Source organism: Sciurus carolinensis, unplaced genomic scaffold (genome assembly GCF_902686445.1).
Source record: "Sciurus carolinensis unplaced genomic scaffold, mSciCar1.2, whole genome shotgun sequence".
Lineage (NCBI taxonomy): Eukaryota > Metazoa > Chordata > Mammalia > Rodentia > Sciuridae > Sciurus > Sciurus carolinensis.
In genome coordinates, this window is record NW_025920128.1 from 38,957 (window position 1) to 57,730 (window position 18,774).

General features: G+C 59.0%; 1 protein-coding gene across 1 annotated transcript; it reads left to right on the forward strand.

Moving 5' to 3' along the window:
• The first annotated feature begins 1,460 nt into the window (after positions 1-1,460).
• Znf496 (zinc finger protein 496) lies at positions 1,461-18,348 on the forward strand. Its single transcript, XM_047537592.1, is given in 13 exon segments — positions 1,461-1,905; positions 3,184-3,303; positions 3,635-4,061; positions 4,397-4,580; positions 7,198-7,274; positions 9,951-10,083; positions 10,559-10,666; positions 11,450-11,563; positions 15,178-15,320; positions 15,323-15,643; positions 15,646-15,736; positions 15,739-15,803; positions 15,805-18,348. Coding segments are annotated over 11 exon segments (1,743 nt in total). The 5' UTR covers positions 1,461-1,905; positions 3,184-3,303; positions 3,635-3,671; the 3' UTR covers positions 15,922-18,348.
• The last annotated feature ends 426 nt before the right edge of the window (positions 18,349-18,774 follow it).

The following is an 18,774-nucleotide window of genomic DNA, read 5'->3' on the forward strand; positions in this document are numbered from 1 at the left end:
CTCTGGGGTCCCAGGGGGCATGGCTATGAGCACAGATTCCCAAACAGTCAACAGCCGTCACAGGCAGGAGCTCCCGCAGGCCCCTGCACAGCACCACCGGCTGCACTGTTTGCTACAGCACCTAAGGGGCGGCTCTTGCTGGTGACCCTTGGCTCCTCTGCATGCCTCGCCTCCAGGCCATGGTTCCTGGCTGGTGCTTCTGAGGTGGGCAGGCATGAATCCTGCCAATGCTGAATCCACATGTCCAAGGAGGAAGATCTCCAGGTGGCCCCACCTGAGTCTGGCTGTTCCGGGGACAAACACTCCTTTGCTTGGTCCATGTCCTGCTAAAGTCGCAGAATCTGGGCACTTGACTAGCAACTCTGCCAGGCAGCAGCACTCAGGCTCACCGAATGACCCGAGAGAGAGGCAGCCAATGAATGGGTCGCAGCCCAGTAACCTTCTCCCCAGCCATAGAAAATGGAGGAACTGTTTCCTTCCTATGTCCTTGAAACAGCATCTGAAGAAAATCAGAGCAACCCACAGTATCGGTCTTGTAGGCAGAATTTTCTCTGCCTTCCATCTCTGGAAGAGCCCACCTCCATTGCAGGGCAGACAAAGAATGGTCATGGCCATGAGAACTCTTAGGAAGTGGGGATAGGCTTTCTCCAAACTCTGGAGCCTGAATAATCAAGGATGACTCCTGACTCCGAGAAGATCCATCTGAGAATCTGGGCTATATTCAGCGAAGTAATGCCAAGCAGCCTTGTACGTGGGTCTGGAGGCCTCACTCTGCTTGCCCCTCACTGGTCCGTGATGAGATCCGGCTTGTCCTCTCTGCCATATGCACCAAGGACCTTCTCTCAAGCCCGCTCGCCGCGTCCCTGCGCACTCCCCAGGGTCGTTCTGGACGTGTGCACAGCGGTCCTTAAACTGTGAAACTGCGGGTCAGTGCCAGCCTAGAAGGCGCAGTGGACACGGGGAGGGGTCCTGAGTTTCTCCAGCCCTCCTTGCCTTGGAGGGGCACGCTCCGACGAAAGGTCTTGGCTGGAAGGGGGTTGTGCCTGTCGGGCATGGACTGGGGTGGCTCAAGGGGCACTCCAAACCCGGCGGCCAGCGTAGTGCTTCACGCCCCCTACCCCTTCGGCGAGAGAACAGGGAGAAGAGCCCCTAGGCGGCTCTTCCAGACAGGCGGCGGCCTCGGCCGGACACGCCCGCGCGGGTCCTCTACCCACCGCGCCCCGGTCAGCTGCGCTCGCCGCCCCGCGCGCCTTTGCTCGCCCCGCGCCCGCCCCGGGAAGGCCACAGTCATCGCGGGTCCTCTGCCCACCGCGCCCCCTGCCCGGTGCCAGGCCGTGCGTGCCCGGCGCCGCTCCGGGGAGGCCGACGGGCGCGGCCGGCCGGGGGCGCGCAGACCCGGCGCCCGGCGGAGCAGGCCCTGGGATCCGGACGGCGGCCCGGGCGGGGCGCGCGCGGAGCGGGGCGGGGCCGAGCGCGCCGGCCGGGCTGGGCCGGGGGTGTCGGATGTCACCCCCCGCGCACACCTCGGCCGGGGGGCGGGGAGCGAACCACTGAGATGCGCAGGCCTCCTCGGTCCTAGAGCGGAGCAGGAAGTGTCCCAGGGGAGGGAGCCGGAGGGCTCGGCCTTTCCTTTCGGCGGCGGCGGGGCCTGAGCTGCCGCCCGCGGGACCCGCCGCGGCGCCGAGAGGGCCGGTCGCGGCCAGTGCCCGCGCAGAGCCGGCGCCCGCAGCGCGCGGGCGGGGCCGAGGCCGCGCGATCGTCCTCGGGCGGCTCCGTGGAGCCTGGGTACCCGCAGGCTGCGTCCGGGATGGCCGGGGAGCGGGCCGGGCCCGTGCACTGAGCCCGCCTGGACTAGGACACCGGAGCCCGGCGAGGACGCGCTCGGCCGCGGGGCCCAGGCTGGAGGTGAGGAGCCGGAGGCGCGTACGAGCGGGAGCCTCCCCTTCCCGGCCCCGAACCCCGCGCCCGGCTTCCTGCGGCGGCGGCTCGGGCTCCGGCTCCGCCCGCTCCCGGACTCGCCGCGAGCCGGCCCCGCCCCGCGGAACCCTCCCCACCGACGTCGCTTCATTCATCAGACATCCGCGCCGCAGCCTCCTACGCGCCAGGTGCCGGCGCGGCCGCGGGAACGCCGCGTCTCTGGTCCAGAGGCGCCGAGCGCAGCGCTGGAGGCTGCGGGTGGGGCGGAGGGTGTCCCACAGAGGGGCAGCCCTGAGTAGTCAGGGGCCCAGCAGGTGGGTGGTGTGTGGCCGGAGGGGAGCAGGCGAGGGGAGCGGGTAGGGTCCAGGTGGAATTCCTAACGAGGGAGCAGTGGTTGAATGGAATCCGGGGGTGGGGAGAGCTGTCATGGGTTCCAGCCAAATTCTGTGGTCATGGGCGCGTCTGTATTTTTACTTGGTAAACCAGAGAAGGCCGGAGATGGGTTTCTTGGTGCACTCAGTTGATGTTGCTTTTTCTGGCTTCACTTGTCTTTCTGCAAAATGGGAGTGAGGCCTGTGCCCACCTTGAATGCCCTCAGGTGAGGGTGCTCCCAGCTGAGAGCCTCACCAGATTGGGGTGTGGAGGGCCAGCCTCATGCCTGGGAACACAGAGACCCAGGCAGAGGAGGGAGCCGTGTGGATCAGGACGCCGTGGCCACTACCCCGTTTCCACCCTGTGTGTGCCAGCTGGTGGTGTGCTCAGCAGTCTGGGAGGTATAGGGAGCACTCACCCTCCTGGGGATGTGAGGACCCGTGGGGTCCAAGGGTTCTGTGAGGGATTAGGGCCATGCTCTGAGAGTTCCCCTCTTCCATCCTGACCGTGGACGGGAGGAAGGGTGCACATGGACTGAGTAGGGTTTGAAGAGGACTAAGGTAAAGAACTGATGGAGGCAAGGTTGAAGGTCAGGGCGTCTTCAGATACGTGTTCAGGTGCATGTCCCACTGAGCTGTCTGTCCACTGAGCAGGTCTGTCTTGGAAGTGGTGGTGGCTTCTCTTCTGACATTCCCCTTCTCTGCCCGGGTGCCTTCTTATCTTTGCTTCATGCCCACCTCCCAGTGTAGGCCACTGGCAAGGCTGATTCTGGCTCTTGAGGTCCGTCCAGTGCCAGCAGTGGTGGTCAGCGCTCCACCACCTGCAGAATGTGCTTTCCATCCCTGGATGTGCTTCCAATGCTATTCCCCTGCATGTTTCTCCTTGTTTTTCCAGCTCATTTTGTGAAGGTCTCCAGAGCAAGGACGCGACTTCAGCTCCTAAGCTTCAAGACAGTGGCCTTCTTGGCACACCATCCATCTCAAGTCCTCTCCAAGGAGGACCTGACCACCAAAGGTACCCGAGAGGCTTCGTTACATCCCATCCCCACATGTAGCCCCTTGGTCTGGGATGCTGGGAAGACCAGTTCCTGTTGAATTGTACTTCTTTCTTCAGATTTCTTGGCTTGTCCGTCATCGCCTGTTTAAGGGGAAAGCACATGTACCAATACTGATGGGAGATGTTACCTTTATTTCTGTCCCCATACATGAGGACCAGCCATGCTGACACTCCTTGGGCTTCTCTGAAGGGCTGGTCTTTGTGGGCTTTGTCAGTTTCCCATCATTACCCCCAGAAACAATCGCAGGAGACCAAAGCATTAAAGCCAGTGATTTCTGTTTGGAAATAGGGTCGTCTTCTGCCGCTGACCCCCATCAAATCCCATCATGCCCACAGCCCTGTGCCCCAGAGTCTTGGCTCCAAAGGAGAGTGAGGAGCCCAGGAAAATGAAGAGCCCTCCTGGAGAGAACCCAGGCCCCCAGGGGGAGCTTCCCAGCCCTGAGTCCTCCCGCCGCCTCTTCCGCCGCTTCCGCTACCAGGAGGCTGCGGGCCCCCGGGAAGCCCTGCGCCGCCTCTGGGACCTGTGCAGGGGCTGGCTGCGGCTCGAGAGGCACACCAAGGAGCAGATCCTGGAGCTCCTGGTGCTGGAGCAGTTCCTGGCCATCCTGCCTCGGGAGGTCCAGAGCTGGGTGCGGGCACAGGAACCTGAGAGTGGCGAGCAGGCTGTGGCTGCTGTGGAGGCCCTGGAGCGGGAGCCAGGAAGACCCTGGCAGTGGGTGAGTAGGCCCGGGAGGGAGAGCTCAGCCCTGTGCACAGGCTGTTGCTGGGGTCCTGCACCCCTGGGCCACGTACTAGAGCCATGTACTTCGGTTGGCCCAGAATACCGTTTGGTTCCCTAGGAAAGCAAGTTTTACCCTCCAAAGTTCCAAATGTAGGCACACTTGTCCTATGTGGTCTTGTCAAAACCCAGGGTGAGCCTTGGTGGTCAGCTATGGGGTCAAGGTCAGCAGCACAGGGGACAGGGTCTCCCCATCTCCTGCACAGCCCACAAGGCTGACCCTGGCCAGGGTCCTCTCTCCCTGGCTCTGAAAAGTTCTCTCTGGCACTGCAGCTCAAGCACTGTGAAGACCCCGTGGTGATTGATGATGGGGATGGCCCTCCAGACCAGGAGCAGGAACGGCTGCCCGTAGAACCCCAGAGTGACCTTGCAAAGAGTCAGGATGGCCCGCCTGTGGCCCCAACTCAGAGTCTGGGGATCCTAAGCAGACTGCCAAGCCAGCTCAGCGAGGACCCAGGTACGCAGCCCATGGAGTGTGGAAGGGGTGAGCTGAGGTGGGCAACCCTGTCCTGTGTGCTTGGGTTTGTTAAGGGGATGGTTCTTCACACTCGCAGCTTGCTTCTGTCTCTGAGGAGCCATGAACCGTTGTCAAGGTCTGTGTCCTTCCTGAGAACCCCTGACTCAATCTCGTAAGGACATCTGCTAGGTCCTCCCAGGGGGACCCCTTCTGTGGGTCATACCGTCAAGGTCAGGCTGTCTGTCTCTGAACCTGCGCTTCTGCGGTTTCGTCATCGCAGACGACCAGGAACTGCCTGTGACTTGCACTGCGCTCAGCGCCACCATGGCCTCTTTTATTTAGGTATTGAATTGAACCAGGGGAGTGCGCTACCTGAGCTACGCCCCAGCCAGCGTGCTGAGGCTGGCCTTAACTTGAGTCCCCTGCCTGGCTCCTGAGATGCTGGGACTAAACTGCACCGCAGTGCCCGGCTGGCCATGTCTTCTTAACTCTTACAACCACTATTTCCTTGATAAAGCAGCTCCTGTTCTATGACCCTTTGTGCCAAAACCCAGGGGTGCTCAGTGTTCTTGTATAGACCGTGTGTGTGTGTGTGTGTGTGTGTGTGTGTGTGTGTGTTTTTTGGGTTTTTTTTTTTTGGTACCAGGGACTGAACCCAGGGATGCTTAACCACTGAGCCATATCACCAGCCCCTTTTATTTTTTATTTTGTGGCAGGATCTCACTAAGTTGCTAAGGGCCTCGCTAAATTGCTCAGACTGGCTTTGAACTTGCCATCCTCTGCCAGGGATTGCAGGTGTGCTCCACCGTGCCCTGCTAGAACAGCATATTTGCATATAACTTAGCCATGTCCTCCAGCACTTTAAATCATTGCTGGGTTATTTATAATGTCTAATACAACGCACATGCTGTCTAAATTATGGTAATAATGTATGGTTTAGAGAATAACGGCAAGAAAAAATGTCCTCATCTGTTCAGGACAGATGTGCTTTTGTTGTGTCCTTCAGTCCATCACCACCACCGGACATTCAGTCCACAGCTGGTCGTGGGGCCCATGACCACGGAGCTGTGGCAGCTTTGAGTTGAGGGCCGCTGGTGTGTGGTGTGTCAGGGTGCACTGGCCTGTTGCTCTGTGGTGCAGTGGAAAGGGAGTCTGGAAGCCAGCGGTGCACTCGCGCTTGTGTGGACGTGGCATTATAATAAGTGGCGTTGTAGTGATCATTTCAAATGAGAAAACAACCAACATGTCTATTGATTTTTCCACTGAGTTATGCCCCCAGTTCCTAATTTCTGCTTTTAAATTGACAAAAAATGAACTTATGGGGGCTGGGGAGATAGCTCAGTTGGTAGAGTGCTTGCCTTGTAAGCATGAGGCTCTGGGTTCGATCCCCAGTACCGCAAAAAAAAAAAAAAAAAGAACTTATGGGGTAGAGGCAGCACTTTGATACTTGTGAAATAACCAAGCTAATTAACATTGGCAAGGCCTCATATACTTGCCTCTTCCCTGGTCAAAACACTTAGTGACTCTTCTCCCGCACATTTGGGTGTGTGATACACTGTTACTGATAGAGTTCTCCTGGCTAACTGAAGCCTGCACCCTTTGACCCCACAGCCCCACCCTGCTGCAGCCCCCTGAGACCCTTTCCCGCCCTCTGCTTCTGTGAGTGGAACTCCTCAGGGCCCCTAAGCAAGGTGCTGCACTTCTCTCCAGTGCCTGGCCTGTTTCTGTGGCGATATCCTCCAGCTCATCTGTCCGACTGACAGGAGTTGCCTATGTGAAGGCTGAACAGAGACCCCTTGGGGACCACACTTGCTGTGTTCCTCATCTGTGGGTGGGCACCTGGGCTGGGTGAACGGTGCTGCGGTCCACCTGAGAGCCAGCATTTTTTGGTGGCACCTGCTCCTTTCCCCTGGGCACACACAAGAGGGATCGCTGCCTGGATCAGTGGTCATTTTGGAATTTTCAAGGGCCCATCACCCTGCCCTCTGTGTGGCCATCCTCACTTAGCAGGACTTTCTTACGGAGCTTGGCAGTTTTCAGACTCATAAACACATTAGTTTATGTGACACCAGGGTCGCACAGCAGTCCTCCCTGCCAACAGCTCGTGCGCGCTGTGTGTGTGTGTGTGTGTGTGTGTGTGTGCGCGCTTCTGCGCACATGGTCTGCAGGCGTGCATGAGCGCCGCGTGCTATTGATCCCTCACCTCAGCCTCTGCAGTGGCTGTGATGCTGTCTGTCCTTATGATGCTGTGACTTCAAGGAGCTTTAGCCTTTATTTCCCGTATTTTAGAAACAGAACTGAGGTCCCTGGACCTGCAGAGGTCAGATAGCTGATTGTGGTGCTGAGTTGAACAGCCCCTGTTGTATGTCAGAAAGCAGAGTGACAGCTGCATGTGGTTTGCAGAGTGCTTTTTACATGCACCATCTTGAAATCCTCACTTTATAGGTGAGCGCAGAGACTGGGGTTTTATGGAAAAGCATCGTGAAGCAGCTCGGGTTGGCTGTTCTCTTAGGGTTTTCTTTGCTTACCAAACCTGAAGCAGAGGATCCCAGTGAGCTCCAGAGCAGCAGTGCCTGACCTGGCCACCTTCAGAACACCCTGTCCCTGTCTCTTTCAGTTCCGCAGGACACCTCCCTTCTTCAGGAGGAGAGCATGAGGGACGCAGAGCAGGTGACCACCCTCCAGCTGCCCCTGGTAAGTGATCTCTATAGGAGGAGAGTCCTTCGTCCCTGTCTGTAGCCACACTTCAGGGCAGCTTCCCCAGGGCCCAGGCCAGCTCACTGTCTGCCACACAGGACCTTCAGCCCGAGCGCAGGAAAACCAGAACAGGCAGGGCTGGGCTTACAGAGCCCCATTCCTACCAGACCCCCCAGCAGCACGGGGCAGACCCCATGGCAGGAAGTTTCAGTCCCAGGTCACTGGGCTGTCAATAGCTCCTAAAGCGCCACCCACTGGGGACCTGCTGGAGCGGTGGGGACACACGCAAGGTACTGGACACTCGCCTCGCAGAGGGGCCTTCTGTTGCCCACGGAGGGTTCTCGGTGTCCAGGAGGTCATCTCCTTTCAGGGTTCTGTGACCTCGGGGGCAGTCTTCCCGAGGCAGCTCCGTCTGGGTTGTGTGTCCTTGCTGAGTGGTGGTCTTCGTGGGTCGAAGCCCCATGGTTCTTTTAGCTCCACCTGTCCAAGAGCCTCCTGTGACTTCCAGTCTGTGCCATTTCGTATGAAGCCGCGATGCACGGTTGTGCAAGGCCCGTGTGGACTTCAGTCTCTGGGCAGTCGCTGGGTGTGTGGTAGTGCCTACTGGGTTTCATGAGAAGCCACCGTCCTTCCCCGAGGGGCGGTGTTGTGCTCATGCCCACAGCTGTGCCCCAGTGGCCCACATCCTCCTCGTCTTGCCAGCACTTGGTGCTGTCCCTGCTGCTGTCTGGGCCATTCTGAGAGTGCAGGTTGAAGCCTACAGTGCTGGCCTGCAGGACTGGCCCCACCTGTGTCCGACTCTGCTTATCTTTGAGTTGCACCCTGTGGTTTCTTATTGTTGAGTTCTCAGAGCTCTTTATGTATGGGGTACTCGCCCACTGTTGGGTGTGCATTTTCTGAATGCTTCACCCACTCTGGCTTGTCTTCATTCTCTGTTTTTGTTATTGTATTTGTGTTTTGGTTTACTGGGGATTGAACTCAGGGGCACCGGACCTCTGAGCCACATCCCCAGCCCTGGCTTATTATGTTTTCATTTGTTCTCTGTCACTGTACATGGCAGTAGACTATAAAATGTATTTTGACATGTCATAGGTACATGGAGTACAACTTCCCCTCTTGAGGTTGTCCACGGTGTGGAGTCTCACTGTCATGTATTCATCTACGAACATAGGAAAGTGACGTCTGGCTCTTTCTACTGTCCTTCCCATCCCCATCCCCGCTCCTTTCCTCATTTTTATATTTTTATTTAGAGGTAGGGTCTCACTCATTTGCTTAGGGTCTTGCTAAGTTGCCCAGGCTGTCCTCAAACTCACCATCCTGCCTCACTCTGGAGTCGCTGTGATTACAGGTGCACACCACCCGCCTGGCGGCACAGCATGTAGGGTGTCCCACGGACGGCACTGCACGCCCTGCTTCCTTCTGTCCCGTGGACCTTCTCGTGTCCCCGTGCCTTCCTCTCTGACTCAAGGGCCCTTCAGGATGCGTTGTTTAATCCCATGGATGTAGTGACTCTCCTGACACCTTTCTGTTATGGATTCCACTGATCAGAACACACTCGCTGGATGCTTTCAGTTCTTTTGAAGGTTTTGCGATCCCTGCCCTCTCCCTCCAGGACTGGTTCCTGGGGTACATTCTGGGGCACCTGGAAGAGTTTGTTCTGGCCGTGGTGGTCGAGGGGCTCTGTGAGTGTGGGCAGACATTGCTGGAGGCTCTGCCTTCTGTGACCTGGCTACCGAGGAATGAACTGGGCAGTTTACCACTGAGCCACATTCCCAGCCCTTTATATTTTTATTTTGAGCCAGGGTCTTGCAAAGTTCTCGAGGCCAGCCTCAAACATGTGATCCTCCTGCCTCAGCCTCCCCAGCCGCTGGGATCACAGGCGTCACCACCGTGCCTGACTGGTCCTACCACTGTTTGAGGGAGGAGTGGCAGTGCCCTTGGCAAGGCTGCTGAGGTGTGGGAAGTGTTCCCACCCAGCACCATGGCAAAGGGCCGTCCCCAGGAGGGGGGCCCTCCTGCTTCCCTGGTGACCATGGAAGATCACAGCCCGTCAGTACCTATCCAAAATGGGTTATTTGGGTCCAGAGGAAAGTTAGAAGGAGCTAACCGGTGTTGGGCGGGAGATGCAGCCTGAATCAGACAGGGAGGTGGGTGAGTGGCGCGGGCCGCCCCTCCTGAGCCGCACAGGGAATTGTTAAGGGAGGCGTCTCCTGCAGCACCACAAACCCAGGCTGGATTCTGAGGTGGAAGGGGACCTCCTTCCACTCCAAAACGTCAGCTTTGTTACATCGAGTTCTGTGTAATGACCTTAGGAAGCCCAGGACATGCAGGAACCGCCCCTCAGCAGCCAGAGTCCAGGGCCACAGGGGAAAGACGCAGGTCTTCCCGTCATGACTGCAGAAGGGGAAGCCTTGCTTCCCACAAGAGGAGGCCCTGAACTCAAGAGAATGGTGGGTGAGGCTTCCCGAGGAAATCTAAGGCTCCCATCAGGTGAGCTGAGTTGGAACGACTGGGCGGTCGACTAGCAGGCCCCACAGGCTCCCCAGCCCTGCCGCCCGAGGACACAGTACCTCCGGGCCTTGGCTTCCAGCCCCCGACCTGTGAGACCTGTGAGACGCGGATGGGCTGCACCGCCAGCCACGCCCACTGGGACGCCCTCTTCTGTGGTTTCAGAATCGGGTCTCTCCATTTAAGGACATGATCTTGTGCTTCTCTGAAGAGGACTGGTCCCTTCTGGACCCCGCCCAGACGGGCTTCTACGGAGAGTTCATCATTGGGGAGGACTACGGGGTCTCCATGTCTCCGAGTAAGGCTTAACCCCCTCCCCACCGAGACCGCGAACTCTGGGGGTCTCGCTCCTTCGGGCCAGCCTCCTCCTGGGGGATCAGGCAGCAGGCCCGCATGGGGCACCCTGTGACCCCTCGGCTTCACCAGGCCGCCTGTGTGGTGACCCCATAGACCGTTGTCCAGTTGTGGTCCTGCTCTGCCCCTGCAGCCCAGGCTCACCCTGCCGTCCATCCCCATGAGCCCCAAGTCTGCCTCTTCCCACGTCTCCAGCCGTTCCGCCTGTCGGCCCCTCCGCCCACTCCCCAGGCGTTTCAGAGCGATGCCCCAGGCGCAGGCCCCCTTTAGCAGCACACCCTGCCCCGCCCCTGCTTGCTCTGGCCTGCACACAGCGGCAGTGCCCAGCAGGCTCCCTCACCTCCTCTCCTCTGGGCCTGGCCTGGCCGTCTGCAAGAGCAGATGGCTGATGCAGGCTTATCCTGCCCTCTCCTGAGCAGACGACCCGGCAGCCCAGCCAGACCTCTCCCAAGGAGAGGAGAGCGTGCCTCGGGTTCCGGAGCTGCAGGACCTCCAGGGGAAAGAAGAGCCGCAGGTCTCCTACTTAGGTGAGTGACCACTCCAAAGTAGGTGGGCAGAGACCTGAAAGGTTCTTGCTGGCCAGGGTGGGGCCCTCTCCCAGCTTCTTCACAACACTGATGTCCACTCACCCAGGCTCTGCTCTGCCTGCAAGTAGCTCCTGGTTTTGCTGATATCCACAGCCGCTTGCAGGGGAGATGTCCATAACAGGCCAGGTTGGCAGGGAGTTCTCTAGACAGGGCCTCGTGCACAGCACTTGTAGACACTTGCCTGTCCCATCCTGCTACCGCTGTCCTGCAGGGGCGCATGAGGGCCCCCAGGAGGGGAGGGGCGGGGGGGCCGGGGTTCTGCAGCACTGCCCGGGCAGCCGTTCTGTCAGGCTGGGCTTACCAGCGCTGCCCCTGAGCTTTGAAGCGAGCCTTGCACAGAATCAGCAGCCTCCCGGGCCTCCTTCCCTGCGGGACCTAGCAATGGTACTGAGCCAGCCCGGCGGGGCGTACCTGCAACAGGCCCCCGGGCCCCCGGCGTGGGGGCTGCCATCCAGCTCAGCCTCCGGCCATTCATGTGGCGTCTGGGGTCTGCAGGTCTGCTGTGGACCCAGCACAGGAGCTGGAAGTGACCTAAGTTACTCCTCCGGCCACAGAGATGAGCAGGCAGGACCAGGATCCACGCCAGTTCCGTTCAGCTTCAGAACCGGCAGTGGCATCACCCCAGTGGCCATGTGGCCTGGCTCCAGGAGGATGGGAGCATGTGTCTGCCCAGGGCCGCCCCCCCACCTGCAAATCGCCTCTTCTTTTTTCTTCTCTGGAAAGACTTTCCCAGCCTGCAGCCACTCCAGGTTGAAGAAAGAAGGAAGTGGGAGGAGCTGCAGGTGACCGAGTTCCAGGCCTGCCAGCAGATGGCGCTGGCCCCGAGCAGCTGCCCAGGTGAGACTGCCTGCCTGGGCCACGTGCGGGTGTTGGAATGTGTGTGTGCACGTGTGTGTCGGTGGGCTGTGGATCCTAACTCTGGCCCCATCCGACCGCCAGCCTCGGCTCCGGGTTCCTTTGCTCGGGTCTCCTGCTGAGCGCTGACCCCAGGCCTCCCTTCTGCCTTCCCTGCTGGCTGAGGCAAGACGCCCAGGAGCAGTGCTGGCGGGCGTGGAGTGAGCCCCTCCCTGAAGGCGGGGCCGTTCTGTTGTGACTGGCAGGTGTGGATGGTGCCACCCCTGCTGGCCAGCGCAGGTGTTATTAGCACCCAGCTCCGTGCAGGGCACGCACATGCAGGAAGGAGAGAGTGTACAGCACTGGGACATGAGAGTGGAGGTCCTCATTTCCTGAGGTGCACGTGCCTCTGCATGCGGAGAGTGCCCCCCGGGGCCACTCGTGCACACGCAGACTCGGAGTGCGGTCTTGACCCCTTCGGGCTTCCCCTGGACACGCCCACCTGAGGTCCTTGTGGTGCTGGTGCGAGGTAGAAGCGAGTCCTTGAACCTTCCCAGCTTCCCCTGACCACGCCCACCTCGAGGTCCTTGCGGTGCTGGTGGGAGGTGGACAGGTGTCCTTGAACGGAGTGTTTGTGCTGCTTTCCCCCACGGCGCTCTCCTGTGGTGAGAAACTGGAGGGCTCTCTGAGGAGGGGCGAGAGGATAGATTCAGAGTGGGGCCTGTTTTCATTCTGGTGGGTCCTCCAACCCCCTTCCGACGTGCCTTTTCCTGCCATCTGTACCCCGGCACTGGTGAGGTGCCCTCTGGTCCAGGGTCACACAGGATACTGAATGAGAACCCGCCAGGCCCGCCACTGAGGAGGAGTCTTACCTTCCCACAGTCCTGGGATTTTAACCCAGGGCTGCTCTACTGCTAAGCTCTGTCCTTGGCCCTTTTCGATTTTTATTTTGGGTCAGGGTCTCCCTCAGTTACTGAGGCTGACTTGGAACTTGGGCTTCTCCAGAGTCTCTGGGATCACAGACACATGCCCCCCTGCCCAGCGTCCTCTGAACCGCCTGCCTGACTCCTGCCATCTTTCCTGGTTGCACTTCCCTCTGTCCTGCTTGTGAGCCCTCCTGGTGTTTCCTGTAGGTGTTTCCTGACGGCACAGTACCTGCGACTGGGCAAGTGATAATGACGGCGCTGACTCTGGCTCTTGGTCTGGTCCAAGGTTGAGGGGTCGCAGGTGACCATGGTGGGATTGAGGGATTTAGTACACACACAAGCCCTCAGAGCAACAGCTCTGCCCTGCTGTGTGCCCACCACTGTGCTGGCAGCAGAGTCAGGGACCCACACGCACACCACACGCTCACACCACACATGGACACACACCACACATGCCTAACACCTAGTACACACACACTCATACACCACCAACGCACACACACACACACACACACCACCCAGCGCACACATGCACACACCACCCAGCACATACACAAACATCACACACGGATGCAGCACACACCACACGCACAGCCATCCATCACACACACCGCCCATCATATACACATGTACACACCACCCAGCACACATGCACACATGCACCACCCACCCAACACACACAAACACCACCTGGCACACATGCGCACACCACACATGAACACCCAGCACACACATGCACTCCACATATGGACACCTGGCACGCACACACACGTGCATATCCCTCTCTTCCCTGGTGCTCTGCACACGCCCTGAGTCTCTGTCATCTGCCTTCCCTGTTCCAGGGGTTTTCTGCCTCGTGTGGTGGTCACCTTTTGGTCGTTTCAGCTGGTTTCAGGCAGTGTGACCCTGTATGCACCATATTAATCTGCCACGACTTCCTTAATCAAGTCTCACTGTGACTGGCTTAAACAAAAAACTGATTTTCTCAGGATTCTAGAGTCAGGAGGCCCAGGACCATGGTGCGGGCTGTGGTTGGGCTTGGTTTCCCACTTGTGGCCGCTCCTGGCCTGGGGACAGTCACGTCTCCATGTCTTCTCTTTCAAGGGCACCAGTCGTATTGACCAGGCCGCCAGTACAACCTCCTTTTAGCTTAAGCACCTCCTGGAAGACCCGGTCTCCCAACACGGTCATGCTCTGAGCTGGCAGGGTCAGGGTCTTGGCAGAGTCAGCCCCTGACACCCCCCAGGCTCCTCCCAGCCATGCCCCTCTCCTGTGCAGCGTGCATTCTCCCCGAGCCAGGCACACCTCGGTCAGGGGGTCACGTGAGCCCAGGAGTTTGAAAGCAGCTGGGCTAATTCCCGAAACGAAACAATTACATTTGCCCTATGACAACACCCCAGTCTTGACCTACAGCATCGACTCCAGCTCCAAAGTCTCATCTGTGAGCACACCTAAATCAGGCACGGAGGAGACGTGGGTAAGAGCCATCCTGGGCCAGATTCCTCCACACCTGCGGAGCTGAAGCCAGGCACTTATGAGCTGCCAGCCAGAGCTCCCTGGCAGGGCAGGCAGGGATGCAGAGCCTCCTCCCAGCAGGGGAAAGAAGGAAGGGTGGTGGGTCCCAGGATCCAAGGAAGTCCAAGCCTAGCAGGGGCAAAACCCAGTGGGTCTCTTTTATGTTCGAGACGGGGTCTCACCCTGTTGCCCAGGCTGACCTTGAACTCCTGGGCTCAAGAGACTCTTCCGCCTAAGTCTTCTGAGTGGCTGGACTACAGGTATGTGTCACTGTGCATTTCCAGGCTGGAGGACAGTCTCTGGTTTAGTACTTTGTCCTCCATGCCCTGACCCAAGGAGAGGACAACCTCACTCACCCCTGGGGCCTTGGTGCAGGACACTGGGGAGGCTGACCTAAGGCTCTGGCCTGTGCCCAGGGCCCTTGGTGGCAGGAGCAGCATTATGACCTCTGATGTGTCAGGGTCACTTCCTCCCCTGTTCACAACACTCGTTGCCGCGTGCTAGTGCACGGACCCAGTCTCGGCAGCCCTCGGGGCCCCACGCCCCTCCTCTCTGCTCTGTAGGCCAAGCTGGCAGTGTTCGCCCTCCTAGGAAATCTCAAAAACCTGCTGGCTTCCCGCACACTTCATGGGGGTCCAGGCAGCAGAGAGAGGAGCTGAAGTGCTTCTTGCATGGCTGGGACCACTAAGCCTGGGACAGTCCTGCCCAGCCAAGTTCAGCTTCAGCCTTCTCCCTTAGACAGGTCCCCTCAGTGTATGTGTATCAGGGCAAATAACGTGTGGCTAGTTTGTGTCCAGGAGCAAACCAGGCTGTGTGACTAGCCTGCACGGTCCCTGGAGCATTGTAATGCTCAGCATGGGGTCAAGTGTTTATAGAGTAAAGGGTCCTGTGCCATGTCGGGGTAGAGTCTTCCACTGTGCTTGGCTATAGGACATGGTGTATGTTGGCAAGAGAAAAGTGGGTTCAGGGTTCGGGGTTTGGGGAGTGTGGCAGGGAAGAGGGAGAAAGGGGAAAGAGTTGCCCAGAGTATTTTGTGTCTTTCTGAGGCTACACCAGTGGCCCCACAGTGCAGTCAGGGCCTGGGGTTCATGGACTCCCCTGAACCTTCCTGGGTAGGACTCAGGAGGGCTGGGGTGTAGCCTGGCAGCGCCACTGACCCCACCTGGGTTCCTGTAGCAGGAGGCGACCCACCCGCTGGCCTGGATGAGGAGGTGACCATCGAGATCGTCCTGTCCAGCTCTGGGGAGGAGGACATGCAGCACGGTCCGTACTGCACAGAGGAGGCACGGAGCTCCCCAGAAAAGCCCAGCACCCTCCCGCCTCCCGCCGCGACAGTGCCGAGGTGGGTGGCGAGGTGCAGACCTCCAAGAAGTCCTATGTGTGCCCAAACTGCGGGAAAATCTTCCGCTGGAGGGTCAACTTCATCCGGCATCTGCGGAGCCGCAGGGAGCAGGAGAAGCCGCACGAGTGCTCCGTGTGCGGGGAGCTTTTCAGTGACAGCGAGGACCTGGACGGGCACCTGGAGGCCCACGAGGCGCAGAAGCCCTACCGCTGTGGCGCCTGCGGGAAGAGCTTCCGGCTCAACTCGCACCTGCTGTCGCACAGGCGGGATACACCTGCAGCCGGACAGACGGCCCGCGCGTGCAGGAGGCTGGCGTGCCGGAGGCCCCGGCCGCGGATGCCCGCGCCCTGCTGGAGAAGAGCAAGGCCAAGCTGGGCGTCCAGTGCCGGGACTGCGGAAGCTGTTCCAGCGGCACGACCAGCTGGTGCGGCACCGCAGCAGCATCCACCCCAAGGACGAGGGGCCGGCCGTTCCAGTGCCGGTACTGCGTCAAGAGCTTCCGGCAGAACTACGACCTCCTCCGCCACGAGCGGCTGCACATGAAGCGGCGCTCCAAGCAGGCGCTGAACTCCTACTGAGCCCCGCCGGGCCCCGCCCTCCCCTTGGTACTAACGCGCCCTGCGCACCTGCCCCGTAGAGACCCCTCCTCCCGCCCCCCCTGCTCTCAGGTAGTGTCAGCGTCTCCAGGTGCCAGGCCCTTCCTCCTCCCTGGATCACGAGCGGCCACCTCTCAGTTTCAGCCTGTGCGTCCCGCCGTGACGGCTGCCTTAGGCACCCTCGCCGGGATGCTCCAGGTCCTCAGGAAGACTGGGCTGTGCCTCTCAGTGACCCCTTGGTGGCACATGCCCTCCCCTCCTGCCCCAGCACAGACAGAGAGGTTCCCGGGTGGCTGCACTCCCATCCCACAGTGAGATAATGGGCTGGGAGCAAGGTGTAGACAGGGCCCAAGGCTGACCGGTGACACGTCGTCCAAGCCAGCCCAGGTCCCTCCAGCCTCAGGAGCGCCCTTGGAGCCTGGAGTCAGTGGGCCCAGTCCATCATGGTTTCCATCCGCCCTGGAGGTTACTGAGTAGGCATGGGGAGCTCAGAGCAAAGCACATATTTTAAACCATATTGCACACGCACCCCAAAGTCTTTTCTTTGTACCTTGAAGGTCTTTGGTAAATGTTCTTGGGATGGAAATGGAGATGTCATTTAAAAGGCACTTAAATTCTCCCCCACCCTGGCTCAGAATACGGAGAGCTCAGTTCCCCAGCAGTTGTCCTGCCTGATTGAGCCAACTCCAGGACAGCCTCCGACCAAGGTGGGTGGCATTCTTCACGTGCATTAACGTAGACTACCAGTTGTGGTTTCCTAGGACTGCTGTGACAAAGTACCAAGCCCTGGGAGGCTTCCAGCCAGGGAGATGTTTTCCATGTTTGGGAGCTGGGAGCCCAGGGTCCAGGCATCAGCAGGGTTGGTCCTTCTTGGGGACTGTGAGCGAGAGTCTGCTGCAGGCCTGTGTCCACTGGTGACTTGCTAGCAGACACTTGTGTTCTTGGCTTGCAGGAGCGCCGGCCTTCATTGCCTCTGCGTGGTCTCCTCACCGGAGTGTCTTCCTCCTGTCTGAGGACACAGTCCTTGGGTTAGGGCCCACCCTACCTACCCCACTATAACCTCATCTACTCTGCAGGACCATTTCCAAGTAAAGTCGCATTCTGAGGCCACAGGGGAAGGACTCCAGCATTGGGATTTTGAAAGACACAGTTCAACCCCAAACTCCAGACACTCCTGTGGTGCTGCTGTCCTCCCCAGGCCAGATGAGCCAGGACAGACTTGAGTGTCCCGCTTAGCAGTGCACAGGCAGGCTGGACCAGCTGTCTTCCGGCTGGTGGCCTCTGGGGGAGTCTTACGGTGTGGCGTCTGGGGTTCCCGTTGTCATGACTGGCTGTTGGTAGTGCAACCTTGAGCAATCCAAAGCATGTCTTCCTGTCCTGTAAGACCTCTGGGCAGGCTTGGGAGGGGCAGGGGCTGGGTGCAGCTGTGGCTGGCCTCAGGGCTGCTCCCAGGCTGGTGTCTCAGCTCCTCTGCAGATTCAGCCTGGGTGAGCCAGAGCCAGGGGCTCCTGGTGCCTGGTGCTCCTTGCCACTCATGTGGCTTTCACATCAAGACACCTATACCCCAAACCCAATAAGAGTTATGATTTTACAACAGATTTCTATTTCTGGGTGGATGCATCCATGTTAACCAGGAATAGTAAATGCAATAAAACATTTGGTCATACCTTGAACAAGAACTAAACTATCGAGGGTCCTAGTTTCTAAATAGTGTTTCTTGCATTGACCTGCCTAGCATCTTTAAGGCCAAGGGTCAGGAGAACAGCAGGTTCTCTGTGCACATTTACCCCACACGGCTTCATCAGGCCCATGCTGCCCCATCTTCAGACTTTGTCTGGAAGGGGAGCAATGCCCAACTTACTGGTGTGCTTACGTACAAAATCAGATCACGAATAAGGACTACGGCACTGGAACCCGCAGGAGGCTCCTGCATCCACACCAGATGTTGTCAGGGAGCCCCTGTTGCTGATCCACAGCCCACCAAGGCAACCTCAGTCAGTCCCTGGAGGATCACGCTGCCCAAGGGTTCAGAAACCCTCCTGGGTGGTTGTAGCTCAAATCCCAGGTTGAGCCCTGGCCAGAGATGCAAGTGGGGTTCTCCTTCTCTAGGAAGCGTCCACCAGTCCTCCAAGCCAACAGGCCCTGCCCTAGGGGTGGGGGCAGGGGACTTGGGTCAGGTGCTCTCAGTCACCCTTTTGGTTCCTAGTACTTGTGGCCTCTGAGAGCAGCCGGCCCACTTGGTGCCTTCTCTCCCTCCCATCTCTTCATGGGGGCTGGGCCCGCAGGTGAGCCACACCTCCACCTCGCCGTGGTTAAGACCCCACATCTGAGAATCACCTTTCCTCCATGTTCCTGCAATCCCTTGGCATCATGGAGGACAGATGCACAGGTGCATAATAAAGCTCACTGAATCAGTATTTGTGTCGGGCTTTTCATTACAAAAGGAACCCTGACGTACAGCTTGCACAGCCCAGAGTGGTGGATGCCAGGTGTTGGTGAGGCTTGTAGGCCGCACTGTCCCTTTGGGAGGGTCAGATCTGGTCCCCGGGGGGCGAGAGGAGGTCGCCATCCTGGCCCCTGCTGCATGCTCCCAGTGTGCTTCTTGCCCCCAGCTCTCGCCCCCGCTGGGCTGAACAGTGGCCAGTGGTGGGAGGAGCCCCATCCCTGGCCTAAGCCGTTCTGGAACCTGAGTCCTAGGCAGAGGCCCCGACCTCTGGGGCTCCAGGGTCTCAGGTCAGCCCCACACCCCAAAGTTGAACGGGAAGGTCGTGAAGAAAAGCAGGAAAGGAACTTGGATCAGTGCAGCTACACTTGGAAGATGGACCATGTCCTTCG